Source organism: Lontra canadensis, unplaced genomic scaffold, assembly GCF_010015895.1.
Source record: "Lontra canadensis isolate GAN:19392208 unplaced genomic scaffold, GSC_riverotter_1.0 scaffold4, whole genome shotgun sequence".
In the NCBI taxonomy this organism is placed as follows: Eukaryota; Metazoa; Chordata; class Mammalia; order Carnivora; family Mustelidae; genus Lontra; species Lontra canadensis.
In genome coordinates, this window is record NW_022630998.1 from 25,964,176 (window position 1) to 25,979,101 (window position 14,926).

General features: G+C 34.1%; 1 protein-coding gene across 4 annotated transcripts in view; it reads left to right on the forward strand.

Moving 5' to 3' along the window:
- Positions 1-14,926, forward strand: part of TMEM161B (transmembrane protein 161B) — a 67,657-nt gene that overhangs the window by 30,108 nt on the left and 22,623 nt on the right. For 3 of the 4 annotated variants that reach the window (XM_032846966.1, XM_032846945.1, XM_032846956.1), the window contains exons 3-5: positions 3,987-4,070; positions 6,043-6,140; positions 10,023-10,179. In XM_032846966.1, coding sequence (XP_032702857.1) covers positions 3,987-4,070; positions 6,043-6,140; positions 10,023-10,179 — 339 coding nt within the window. Of the gene's footprint in view, positions 1-3,986; positions 4,071-6,042; positions 6,141-10,022; positions 10,180-14,926 lie in introns of those variants that run through there. The other variant, XM_032846977.1, reaches the window with a different exon arrangement.

The following is a 14,926-nucleotide window of genomic DNA, read 5'->3' on the forward strand; positions in this document are numbered from 1 at the left end:
TGGACATGCTCCTCTCTGCCTGGAATGCTGTTCCCCTCCATTCTTCTCATCCTTTAGGTTGCTGGGTAAATGTCATCTCAGAGGGATTTTCCTAACCTACAACTTAAGTCTTGTCTCTCTCATTTTCACCATTTGTTTGGTTCTTTTGTGTAGTATCCAATTTTGTGTAGTATCCAAATTTGTGATTCTTTTTTTTTTTTTTTTGGTCATATTTTAATTGGTTAAATATTTCCCAGCCAGAATATAAGTATCAGGAAAGCAGGGTCTTTGGCTTTATTGTATGGGATTAAATCTCCATTGCCCAGCAGAGTACTTGGCTCTAAGGAACTCCATAAGTGTGTGACGAATGAATGGATGGATGAATGCATCGTACGTGAGTAGCAGACAAGAAGTGGCCCTAAGAGCACCCAGCATCCTTAGGTTCCAGCTTTGAACAGTAATTATTACTGATGTAGATGACCTGAGTTGCCCAATAAAAAGTAATAATAAGTGCAATCCATTTTAGAAAAATGGATTTACAAAAGTGAGATTAAACAAGTTTGATTGTATTTAAAAAGAAAATGACTCCTAAAAAATGAAGAATCTTAAAATTCTCATTATCGTAGTGTTCTAAAAGTAACTTAAGTTTTCCTATACTAAGAGTTCTTTCATTGATTAGCAATAATTAATAATTTCTCAGAGCTAAATGACTTAATTTTAGTCTTTGTGAGTTATTGCATAATTGGTCTTCTAAATGTTATGCACTCAATCTTTTTATTCATGGATTCTGTATTTGCGATCTGCGTACTTGCTGAAGTTCATTTGTAACCCCCAAATTCATACTTGTGCTTTCAAGGTCATTCAAAGACATATCCAGAGTGGCAAAAAATTTGAGTGGCCCAGTGCCCGTGTTCCCAGCTGAGACCTTGTTTCACCTTTCATATTGTAAACAAGTGTGCTTTTCGTGGTCTGTTTAGTATCATGTTGTTCACGTTTTAGCTTTTTGTTGATTTTACCGTTTAAAATGGCCTCCAAGCATAGTGCTGAAGGGCTTTCTAGTGTTCCTAAGCACAAGAAGGCTTTGCCTTATTGAGAAAATTTGCTAGAAATACTCACAGAGCTCAGGAAAATACTATATTTAAGATTACAGTTGTTACAAGTAAGCTTTATTTAGGCATGAGTTATAGTGCTGTTGGCTGTGAATTAAATGTTTAATGAATCAACAGTATATATTAAATAAGGTGTCTTTAAACATAAACACACATAAACAAGGTTTTGTATTGATTGATGAAAATGTTGTGACCAGAGGCTTGCAGGAACCTAACCCTGTATTTCCCCTAGGAGCAATGTTCAGTGTTCGCGGCGACTTTATAGAACATAACTACCGCGAATAACAAGAATCGACTGTAAGTTAAAATTCTGGACTTAAAGGGAAATTTCAGGAAGTGCCTCTTCACCCATGTTAATTACAGTTTAGAGACTTTTTGGTTGGGATAAATATTTTATTTGAAAACCTTTCAACTATGAGGAGAACTGAATTCATTTTGGTTCGGTGATCCTTTTTGAGCACTTACTATATGCCAGTAACTGTACTAGTTTTGAAGCATACAGAAACAAATCATAAAATCTTTCCTCCCAAGAATCTTTCAGTTAGGGGAATATTTCATTTTAATCCAACTGGTCTGATACCAACTGCAGTTTAATTTTGACACTACCTGGAGTTAACATAGCCTCCATTGGTGAAAGACAGAGTTCTCTGTAAGAATGCCAAGGCTTCAGATGCCAGCTGCAAGTTCTAGGAATCCCCAGGCCACCCATACTTCTGAAAACTGGCTACTGGCTATAAATTGGGGCATTTCTATGACACCCCTCATGTTCAGTAATTTCCTAGAACAACTAGAACTCAAGAAAGTTCTATACTTGTGATTACAGTTTTGTTATAAAGATGATAGAGGAATAGGTTTGGGAAGAAGTGCAGTTTCCATGGCCTCTCTGTGAAGTCAGGGCATGTCACCCTCCAAGCACATTAGTGTTTTGGCCAGCAAGGATGCTTCTCAGAGCTTCATTGCCATGAGATTTTACGGAATTTCATTACATAGGTATGATTTTAAATAACTAGATGTGTGATTGAACTTAATCTCTAGCCCCCATCTCCTGCAGATCAAGTGTCTAAACATCCCAACTCTAATCACATGTTGCTATTTCTGGTGACCAGCCACCATTCTGAAGCTATCTGGAGGTCCACTAGGAGCTCCCTTGTTAACATAATAAAGACACCCCCTCTCACTCAGGAAATTCCAAAGGCTTTTAAAGCTCTTTGCCAAGAACTGGGGATAATTACAGATATATTTCTTTTTTATACTACAGGACAACTTGCCTTACAAATAGTAGAATGTAAATTAGATGTTTTCCAGATAGGAGCATAGATGTTTATAAGCAGATAGAAGAATATGTGCAGAAACATCAAGGGATGAACAAATTTGTGGAATAAAATGTTGTTTAGTTAGCTAGAATGTCATGTTTAAAAAGGTAGTTGTTGAAGGTGAGTCCGGTAAAGTAGGTAGTCTGATCATGAAAGTCTGTGGAAACAGGTCACAAATCCTGTGCATATTTGGGCCTTACAATGTGTGTTCTAACTTCAGTGAAAAATTTCAAACATGTGCAAAGAGTAGACAATAATACAGTGAATATATAATGAAAATAATGATCTATGTACCTATCACAATTAACACCTGGTGGTCAACTTGTTTCATCTGTGTTCCCCTTCATCTCTCCTCTACCCAACATATTATTTTGTAGCAAATATTATTTCATTCATAGATATTTCTGTGTATATCTTTATGTGAGCTTTTAAAAATAACTATAATCCAGTTTTTACAGCTAAAAGTTTTTAACAGTAATTTCCTAACATCATCAGATATCCAGTCATTATGCAAATTGCCAATTTTCAAAAAGAGCAGATCAGTTGCTAGCATTTTTTTGAGATATTTTATTTTAAAAATTTAGATTTTGTAATTGAAAAATTGGAAGTTTAGCAATACCAGGGATATGTTTCTCCTTTATAAAAACAAGGCCTTGATCAAAGTCTTTGCCTAGCTGTCTCCTCACTGCTTTACTTTGTGAAGACTCTTGGAAAGGATTCCAACAGGTGCTTACCTTGATAAGATTTGCATTATGGAAAGATAACTAAAGTTGGGATCAGAATGCATTTGTTGCCGGGGGGGGGGAGAATGTATGTAGGAGAGTGTGCAGGGAAGACAAGGACTACAGTTAAAAAACAGAATTAATGATAATATGTGGAGAGGGCACATTGAGAATTAAACTTGAATATCAAGTTTAGGTAGTTGGTAGATAGGAAATTCAGATGAGACAGGAAATTGAAAATGAGCAGGTGGGTGCTTAGGAGGGAATACACTTGTTTGGGTGTTTTGATGGTGTGGTGGAGGTAAATACACCCAGTTAATTGGAGCCCTAACTTTAAGGGTTTTATAAATACGATTTACTCTTATTTTTGTATACATAAAGTTTGAGAATTCTCCAACTAAATTAAAGGAGGGGAGGACAGGAAAGGAAAGCAAAGACTACTTTTATTTTGAGGACATTCAGAGAACTCTTTTTAAGACAACTCTCAATTCCTTCTGTGTAAATGAAGGATGGGTGGAGAATTCTAATGTGTTCATGCCAGCTTGCCTGCAGAGTTCAGTCCATTTACTTTTAATAGTAGGCCTGTGTAGCCTTAATATATATTAATAATTGTTAGTTATAAGAAATATACTTATAAACAGCATTGCAGGGTCTGGCATCTAGTAAGTGCTTGGTAAGTGCTAGATTTGAATCAAAAGCCTTTTAAGGCATAAGCAGTAGTATCTTAATTCAGATTAGAGTTTTTCACCTGATCTTTCCCTTCAGTGTCTTCACAAATAGGAAACTTAATAAATATTTGTACAATAAATGAATAATTCTGGTGATCTTAATTCCTTTATTTAAAAAGATTCTTTTTTTCTTAGTTTGAGATGGTATCAACATCCTACAGAAGAAGAATTAAGAATTCTTGCAGGGAAGCAGCAAAAAGGGAAAAGCAGAAAAGATAGGTAAGTTACATTGTTGAGCTTATAAAGTTTTAAGTATTTGACACAATTTATGTAAATCTATCTCGTACCTTGGTTAAAGGAACTTTTACTGATAACGCTATGAGCGTTTGATAAATTTGAGATTAAAACCCATGATCTAAAATAGTTTTGAATTACCTTTTAAGAAAACCCAGTATTTAGTAATTTAATATGTGAGCACAGAAGTGATTATTTTACTTAAGAATGGTTAATTTTATTCTTTGTATATTATGAAAACAGTATAGCCATCATATTAGAACTTGGTGGGGGTTGACTGGGGAGAAAACCAGAGCTCATCTTTTTACCCTGTAACTCATTTACCTGTTGATTTGGGTTCTTTCCCAGGTTTTGCTGTTATTATGAGATTGGGCAAATTTATGTGCTTTTGACTTCTTTTTATTTTTTCAAATAGAAAGGGTAGACAGAGTAATTTTGTAGGTACCATTCACTTGCTGCAAATTATATTGGCATTTAAACCTTTATGAAGAGAACTGCCTGCTAATAAACCTCACTGAATAGACCACAGCAGTCTTATCTGTTGAAATGGAAGGACCAAACAGTAATTTTGAAGGATCTTTCCAGCTTTAAAATTTTTATCTCTATTTGAATTGAATTCTCAAGTAAAGTACATGATAATTAGCCTCTCTATATGGGCCTTAGTGTCCTTAGCGGGGGAGGACTTCTTAGGACCAAAAACTATGATTCTGATATATTACAAAATGTCAGTGACAAAAAATAATCACCAAATTTCTCATGTGTATCATAAAAATGATATTAACCTGGGCTAATACATTTGTAAGTGCTAAATTTTTTTTTTTAAATTTTAAACATTTTTTAAACATGATTCTTTGGCATGAAATTGGAAATTTTAAAAAGACTTTTCTGATCTTGCTACCATTCTCTTTTACACTTATCATTGCCAATATACCTTGAAGATCATTGGAATATTAAATGTAAGCCCTCCTTCTGTTTTTATTTAGAAAAGGCTTTACTTGAACAAAAAGATGCCAAAATGGCACTGTCTTAATCCTGGTAGCAATAATTACTGTTTGGTTTATTGACATAAATTGATATTTTTACTGAGGTTTTTCCAGAATAAATGAAAATTGTTTCTTGGTATTGTGATTAATGCTTTTGAAACTTAGTTTATTACTTTCTATATATATGTGATTGTCTTTTAAAAATTAAATTTAGGAATGATACATGTGCACCTAAAGAACTCTTTTATTTCCCTCATTCGTGATTCAGTAAAAGCAACTCCAGATGAGCCTTTCACCTTACTGAATTTCTTATACACATAAATCTTAATATATTTCTTCAACTCTGACTTGTTTATAGCTACAGGTCTCTTTATACGTATGTGTGGACATAGATAATTTCAAAGAGAAATGCATTTTTGTTTCATTGGCTTTTGTCCTTGCACCTAAGAAATAGTTAAATTGTTTTGAAGTGAAATACTAGAAAAGATGCCAGTTCCTTGCCTTTGCTTTCTTAAGTGAATTTCATGTCACAGAGGAGCCACTTTATCCTCTTTAAAGTATTCTGAGGTTTTCTTCCATATGTTTAAATATTGCGTCATAATGGTGTTTCTTTAATTTTTTATTTGCTTTTACTCTTGTACCTAAAGGAGAAGACGTTAGTTGTCTTTAAATCTACACAGGAGAGTAGGAGAAATAGGCTGAAGTGCTAAGCTAATAATGAAGATTTTGTCACTAATTTAGGTAACTATTTTCCCTGGTAATCTGCATACTCACATAATAATTTACATCCACACTTTGTAGTCTTCCCTTTAAAAACTACCTTTGACTGTTGTACCTCCTTTTTGATGAAATATTAAAAATTCTGCTTCTTTTATACTGTGGAATTTAACACCCCACTTTTGATTAGTTGATACAAGCGCTTGGATAACAGTATAGGTAACTTGCTTTTTGTGTCACTTGTCTGATTTTTATAGGAAATATAATGGTCACATTGAAAGTAAGCCACTGACCATTCCAAAGGATATTGATCTCCATCTAGAAACAAAGTCAGTTACAGAAGTGGATACTTTAGGTAAGGGAAATCTTGGTAAAGTGTTCTGTAAATCTCAGTTTTCTGCTATGCTAGTGAAAGTACTTTCATTTTATCTATTTTTTGTTTGGTTTTTAATCATTAAGTCCATTTTACGGAATATGAAATCTTTTTTAGAACTTAGAAGCTCAAAATGACTTCATTTGAATTGAATTTCTTTTTCAATTCACTTAACCTGTACTAAGAATTATTTTTCCCATTTTTCAGAAAGGCTGACTTACGTGTTTGTTATGCACTTTCTGTTTTATGTCGAGATCACAGTGACTTTTCAGTATTTTGAATTCTAGACTATATTGCCGTAAGTGCCATTCTGCTCCTTTTATGGTGTGGCTTGCACAAATGCTTTTGGGTGTTTGTTTTTAATTACCTGAACTTTTATGCTCATGCTTAGTAGATAGGAAAGTGGCTTTAGAGCAATGATCTGGATTAGGAATCAGAAAACTTGATTCAAGATTTACTTTTGCCCATGGGATATTTCTGATAAGTTATGTGTTTTTTTTCTCCCCCCTGTATATCAATGTTTGTAATTGTATAATAACTATAATGATTTTATATTTAAAATAAAATTTATATGAAATTATTTGGATCCTGTAAGGGAATGGCATCTAAGATGATACTATACTATCAAACCTGACTGTCCCTCGGAATCCCTTGAGCAGCTCTTTAAAAAGAAAGATTTTTCATATCTACCCCTGGAGATCCAGTAAATCTAGAGTGGGTTCTGAGAACTTATATTTTTTAAAATGCTCTTAGTGGTTCTGACTTTGGACCAGGTTTGAGAACTAATGATTTACCTGATAAGTGAGGAATAAAAATAACATGTTAAAAAAATAATTTTGGTAATGTATAAATATCATATGTAATTTGGCCCTTCTTGTGTTAAATCATAACCACCCTGAAAAACCTTAGTAGATTCATGTAACATCTCATATAGAATTATTTAGTGATACAAAATGGCTTCAGGATATTTGAAAGTTGATTCTATATTTAACAAAGATTTTTACGTGTGTATTCTATACACGCACACACACACACACACACATATGTATTTTTTAATATGTTCTATATAATATAAAAAGGGTGTCCTAGAATCCAAAAAGGTCAGTGAGGAACAGTATAATATTATTAAGACTGTTATGACTGCTTTTGTCATCCTCTTTTTTCTTTTTAACTATTTTTCATGCAAAATCTAAAACATTTAAAAGCACTTTGACTTTTTGACTAGTTGTCACATTGGTTTTATTAATCTTTTATGTGGCTTGCATGTATAAAATGTTCATAGACATGTAAATATAAGAATATATACACATTCTCCCTGATTTCTAGTACAGATTTTTGTCATTCTTACTAGTAACTCATGTTAAAGGAATAATTTTCAGCTTATTAACTTTAATAATAGCTTAAATGTGAGTATCAGGCATTGTTTTAAGTGCTTTACTTTAATTAGTCTTCTTCCAGTTCTATGAGGTATGTAACTTTTATTGACCTTTTTTTATTCCCCCTTGAACTCATTGAATTCATATAGTTCAATAACTTGGTGCGGGTTGTACGCCAAATGTGGTAGAGCCAGTTAGTGAGAACTAGGCTATTTTAGTGAACTTATAAAGATTAAAATTAAGGCCTTATCACATAGCTTCTTCAATATTTTGTTTCATTAATACAGTTTTGAAACTAATTGCAAATGGTAGTAGTTTAGTAACTGGCCACGTAATTTCAAGAGCAGAGTAAAATGGGGAGATGTTTTATTTATGTTTCTGTAATCATTTGTGAATGCATGCTGTGTATGTGTGTTTAGGTAAAAGTAGAGGGTTTTCTCCTTGAATTTAATAAGGTACACTCATGAGCTTAAGGCAAACTACTAGGTTTGATGAGTTTTCTTTAGTTTCCAATAGCCTGATAAAAGGCACATAGATAATTATATTATTGAATACAAAAAGAATATAATACTTGGGTAAAATACGTAGCCAAGATTATGTATAATTTGTACTTTTGTTGAATGTATATATATTACTGGTATCCCAATAAGTATCTTGAAAGTCTGTCTTAATTTGTATTAGCTATCTGTTATAAGAACCTCTAAAAGTGCATAAAAATAGAAAACTACTTGAAATGTCACTTGCCTGTTTGCTGTGAGTGAATTTCCTGGGGGAAGCCTCTGAATGTGGGCAGCACAAATTGGAACACTTGCTTCAGTTCTTAATAAAAATTGAAAGCTTTTAGAGAAATGGATGTCTGTCTACCCAACTAGGTATTCGTCTGTCTGTTCTTCCCATTTCCCTGTCTTCCTTCTGAGAAGTCACTGATTCCAGATTTTAGATTTTAGGGTGATTTGAGAGAAGTGAGGTGGCTAGAGGGTAAGAGTCCTTCAGCTACTTCAGGATAAATCTTTCAGACTGCTATTCATAAGCTAATATATTTATCAGGAAAAAAAGAAAAAAAAACCTAACACAGTTAAAATAACTAGATGGAAATTAAAAATACCCAGTCATAAAAGGATTTGCAATTTTTGTTATAAGATATGAGTTAGTTGTTTTAATATTTTAAATATCTTACTTTGAGTGGTGTTTTATTTTCAAAATACTTTTTCTATAAATGCATGATTTTAAGTTATTCTCAGATACTACATTTTGCAACTAAAATTTTTCCACAGCAATGTAGATCATTTTATTATGGAAACATAGGAATTGATGTTTATGTATGTGACTTACTCCCACATTTTCAGGAGGTCTTCTGCCAAATGATGCTGACGCTTTGGACTGCACTCAGGCAGAAGTAAACCAGAATACCTGAGATGAAAAGAGAGATAGAATCTGATTTACTATCGGAGAACACTAATTTTAATGTAAACCCTCTGTTGGAAGGGCTATCGTTTTTATAGAAGGCATTTCATCGACTTTTCTTGCAGGAACACAAGCAAGAATAAAAAGGATATGTATTGGTTATTTCAATCTGCAGTAACTCAAAAAATTATTAATCTTCCTTTAATGCATGCAGTTAATAATTATAGCAAAGCTTAACTCTCTTACTTCACAGAAATGAAAAATGTAAATAAACTTAACTTTGTACACCAATTTATACCTTCATGTTAAAGTATCATACTTTAGGATCTTAAAAAAAAGTCTCGAGCCTGACTTCGGCTGAGGTCATGATCCTAGGGTCCAGCCCCTGTCTCCTGCCTGCTCAGTGGGGAGTCTGCTTTTCCCTCTCTCCTTGCCCCCCCCTTGCTCATTCTCTTTCTCTCTCCTCCTCTGTCTGTCTCTCTCTCTCTCACAAATAAATAAATAAGTAAAATCTTTTTAAAAATTAAAAAATATATTTAAAAGAGGGTTGCCTGCATGGCTCAGTTGGTTAAGCGTCCAACTCTTGGTTTCTCATGATCTCAGTGTCACAAGATTGAGCCTCCCACCAGGCTCTGTGGTCAGTGCAGAATCTACTGGAGATTATCTCCCTCTCCCTCTGCTCTCCCTCTGCTCCTGCTTTCTCTCTGTCTGAAATAGTAAATAAAATCTTTAAAAAAATTTTTTTAACCCTGATTTTTTAATTTCTGTAGAAAACAGCTAATCAGCTGGGAAAATACCAGCTCATTTTGTAATCATATATTTTTAAAAACAGTTTAAATAGTTTTTGGTAATCATTCCAGGTCTTAAGAAATTGTTTAATTTGTGAGATATTAAAATTTAACTTTGAGTGTCAACATTCTCTGTTTCCTGCATTTTTAGAGTCTCATATTTGCAAACCTTACATTGCATATCAACAAATGAAAAAGTTTAGCATGGCTAAAGTTAATTATAATTAAATCCTCCTAAGCTATTTATTTATGAAAGTTTAAGTAAACTTTTTTTTTTTTTGACCTTTATTTTTCAGCATTGCATTATTTTCCAGAATACCAGTGGCTGGTGGATTTCACAGTGGCTGCTACAGTTGTGTATCTAGTAACTGAAGTCTACTACAATTTTATGAAGCCCACACAGGAAATGAATATCAGCTTAGTCTGGTGCCTGCTTGTTTTATCTTTCGCAATGTATCCTTCAGAACATCATTAATAATAATATATAAGTTTGTGCTCCTTTTGTAGCTAATACAAATAGATCTCATCTCTGATTTGAAAAAAAAATTGGGGTAGAAAATTTTTCTTTGTTGAAATCCTCTTTATTTAATAGAAAAAACCTGACAAGTAGAGGTAAATAGTTTAAAAAGTGAAATACAAGAAAAGATGCCAGTTCCTTGCCTTCGCTTTCTTATGTGAGTTTCGTGTCACAGAGGAGCCACTTTCCCCTGTTTTAGGTATTCTGAGATTTTCTTCCATATGTTTAAATATGGTGATATTTAAATGATGTTGCTTATGGTGATAACGGTGTTTCTTGAATCTTAGATTATTGCACTTTTCTCCCCCTTCCTTTTCCTTTCTTCAGTTCCTCCAGAATAGTAAGGAAACAACTGTTTTACCAAATCAGTAGTCAGTTTTAGTGATACGTGTGAAAATATTATTTATAGTAAGCATTACAATGTTTTACCACCTTCCTTGAACAATTTTTTATTCTTGTATGTAGACGCTAAATTTCTTTACAGAATTCTAAACCTCAGTAGTTCACATCATTTCTTTTTTGTTTTCCCTTGGAAATAGCCTCCTGAAGCTCTCAATTCTGTAAACTTAACTGCATAGCTGTTAACCTGGGATTTTCTTTACTGTCTTCCTAAGAATTCCTTGTGCCTCTTTTTGGATCACATCATCTGCTTGTCTTTGGTTGACTGACCTTTGGCAGAGTACTTTCCCCTATAGTGCCCTGGAAAGCAGTTTTTAATTTTGAAATCTGCATGCCTGAAATTATTTTTTCCTCATACTCAGTTGATAGTTTGGCTCAGTACAAATTCTAAGAAAGAGTTTTTCCTGAAAGTTTTGAAGGCTCTCGAGAAAACTCGATGCCTTCCTGCCCTTGGCATATGCCTCCCTTTCCCCTACGTGCACCCTCTAAATGCTTTTTCTCTTTTGGTATTCTGAAGTTTTCATCATTAATTGGGTTAAATTCTAGGTTTAGCTTTTAAATCTGGGGACTCATCCTTTTTTACTTGGCAGATTTTTTCCTTACTTTTATTAAAATTAAACATTACCTCCTCCATTTCTGCCTCTCCAGAGATAGCTCCTTTTTGTTTGATATTTACATGAGTATTTCCACGTGGGTACAAAGCTCCTACTTGATTTTAGTTTTCGGCTTTAACTGATATTGTTTCTGTGTAAATGAGGACTTGGCACATACGTGTGGCTTGTCATCTATCACTAATCATTTCCCATTCACCTCGCCTTCTAAATAAAGTAATGTCATTTTTTAGAGGAATTTTCCTGCTTTTTTTCCTTCTCACTCATTTTATTTATGTACTTAAAAACAAATTTTTTTTATACTGTCATTTTGGTGTGGAGGGAGAGACCAGAAGTCAGTGGATGTGCTCAATCTGCACTTTTTTCCGAAAGTTTTATACTGAATCTGTGATAAAATTCTGTTTCCTGTCATCTTTTTCAGGGACTCTTTGTAATAACTTATTCTGCCTTTGAATGGTTCTTTAATATTATCTCCCTTTTTCCATTTATTTTATTTTCTTGATTTTTCTCTTAATTTTCTCTTAACCCTTTTGCTGAATTTTTTTATATCAACTTTTTAAAAAAATTTTGAAGACTTTGATGCTCTATTTCCATATCATTCTTGTGTCATGGATGTGTAACATCTTTTTAGTTCTAAGAATATTAGTATCTTTTAAGTTTTAATTTATGCCTAGTGTTGTTTATTTTCTGAGTATCCCTCCCCCCTGCCTTTTTAATCGTTGTCATGTTAGAGATTGGTCTTAAAATGTTGAATGACCTTTGATTATCTTTATATTCAAGAAGAAGGCAGTTAAAAATCAGAAGTTTTGTACAAGTGGCTGGAACTTGTTAGTTGGTGGCCTTTTTTGCAGATGACTGAGTGGGGACTTTATATTACCCTGGGAGACCTCTTAATATCAGTGTCTGCAGGTTGTTGGGTTGTCATTTTCTCCAACAAGAATTGTCCATTCTCTCATCTTTGGGGTATAAATCTGACAGCCAGTGTTATAGGCACTGACTGGGGAAGAAGGCTTAGATATTTAATGTAGAGGCATTAATTTAAATGCATATCTGTGACCCCCCCAGTGCCTCTTGTTTTCATGTCTTCATTGTCACCCTAAGTTTTGCCTGGTGCTTCCAAGCCAGATCTTCGCTGATGTAATATCTTCAGATAGTATTTCTTCTGGGTTCTGCCAGTATTGGGGAAGGGCCATCACCTAATATGTATGATTAGGCAAGAAAAGCTCTGGCAAATCTGATTACTGCTAATATAGTCATTGAACCTATCATCCTGTTTTCAATCGTCCTGCAACTTCTCCTTCAAAGGTCCCTGCTGTCTCCATTTTCTGAATTTTCCAGAGCTTGTGAATGAGTTGGCTTTCTTTGTACTTTGTACCCTTTGTTGACCCCAGCGTAACAGAGAAAGCGGAAGCCTAAATCAGTTACTGCTTGTTCATCTGTTTAGACTGTCTTCCAAACTTTTGTTGACAATGCTTTTCTAGCAACTGTCATCTTTTCCTCTTTGTTTCTGATGGCTTTTAGTTTCTTTGCTATATGGTTTAGTCAGATTTCAGGAGTAAGCAGAATAAATGCATATCCTACATCTTTTACATTCAACTAGAGACTGCTGAACTGTCTTTTAAAAATAGAAATGGATACTATTTTGAATATATGGTAGGATTTGACACTCAACGTCACTATGCTCCTTGTTGACTCTTTGGATTGATTTAGGTGTAATGTAGGCCAGAAGAGCCAGAACAAAGTCTTTAAGAGTTGACATCTTCACCAGGTATATATTCTGCTGGATAGAAATACTGATCATATGTGTCAGTTGAGAAACATCCCCAGGTATCTTGTACTATACTAATCTCAAGAGGAGATAAAGTTGATAAGCAATTAGAATATTACTTTTTAATTCTGTAGTGTTAATGTTAAATATGTAAAAATACTATGCAGTCAGAATAAAGACCCAGCCGTAGACGTCAAGTTACATAAACACACTAAAAATATCTTAACTTGATAATTAGCACTAGCTGACTACTTTTTTTTTTTCATACTTTGAAATAGTTCACTGAAATACTGCTTATTTTGGAATATTCTTCATTTTCATCATGGTTGATGGCAGGATATTAAAATGGTATTTGTGGTATTTATGTAGAAATGCATACTTGATATCCAGTTTTATTTAATGTTCTAAAACCCTTAATACTTATTTACTAGAGAAATTAGAAAAATGTACCTCTTAAGAGCTACTCAGATTATTGTTTATGTGAATAAATTTCATCTTTCATTTCATTCAGTAATGCCTAATAATGCGAGAGCAAAGGTCCCACACAGTGTTCTGCACTGAACTGGCTCTGCTTAGTTTTAAGTAGTGCACTTGTGAAATGCTCCAGACAATAGCTTCTCTGCGGGAATCTGGTAGCTGGCTGTCTCGCCATCCTAGAGAAGACAGAAAGTGCTGAAGGGCTTTAGAATCCAAGCTATTTTCTGCCAACTTTAACCCTGCACAAAGGGGATAGGGAAGAAGAAGGAAAGGAGAATTGTGTGTATGTTTAGGTATGTGATTTTCCTTCGATCTTGTAGCATGTGAGAAAATGACCTACTGCCTTCAGTGGTATGCAGGAATCCAGAATTCAATGCGAGCTATCCAGATTTAACATCAGGGAGGAGTCTGTTTATAGCCCATCTTTTATTTTATTTATAACATATCTGGTTTGCCTTTCACACCGTATGAACAGTGTGTAACTGCAGTGACCCCTGTCTGGCTTCTCTTTATTTTCTTATTGTATGTGCCTACTTATTAGTCAAACACATGTCTCCATTGATTACATAGGACAATAGTTCCACTTAATTCCAGAGTCACACATACATCAGTTGATTCAGAAATTCTCTGCAGTTGTTACTGATAAAATGTCCTTTATTAAAGTGGTCCCAGATTTAGACATGTATAACTTAAGCAATTGGTTCACTTAAAAGTGAGAAAGAAAACTGTTTCATTACATGGTCATTTTGGGTTTTTCTCCCCATCAGTTTTATTTGACATACTCATGTAGGACCACAATTATAACTTATACAGAAGCTTGAAAGTTGTAAAAGCCCAGGAATGAGGTTTTTTTAAAAATGTGTGACATTCAGCTCTTGAACCCTAGCACCTAATACTGGGCTGTCTCTTACCATCAGCTCTGCTTTCTGTTTCAACAGAGTCGTACATGCATCTCAGCTATCACACCTTCTGGCCTCACTCCTAAACCCAGGCTCATTCTCAGCTTTACTCCCTTGCCTATTTGTAATTCTAACCACCTCATTTGATCGAGTGTGTGTGTTCCAGGGCCATTTATGCTGAGTTACATGGTATGGGGAAGACAAAGGGTAAAGAAAGCCTTAGAGTAAGGATGGAACAGTTGTATTAATTGTCTTTCCTACATGATGACCCATGAAGTCTTAGAGGCACTAGAGAAATGTCTTCTGGTTTTATAATATGAAATAATATTTTCATTTATGAACAAAGGAAAAGCAAAAGGTAAAAATGATGCTTACAAAAAATTCAGTAATCCTTTGGTGGAAGTAAAACTTTTAAAAATTAAAATACTCTATAATCAATGGATTTTTTTTTTCAAAGAAACTTTCTTATGAATAAGCTGTATCACACAGTAATATTGAGTCAATTACGTGAATTTGAGTGAGAAGAAAG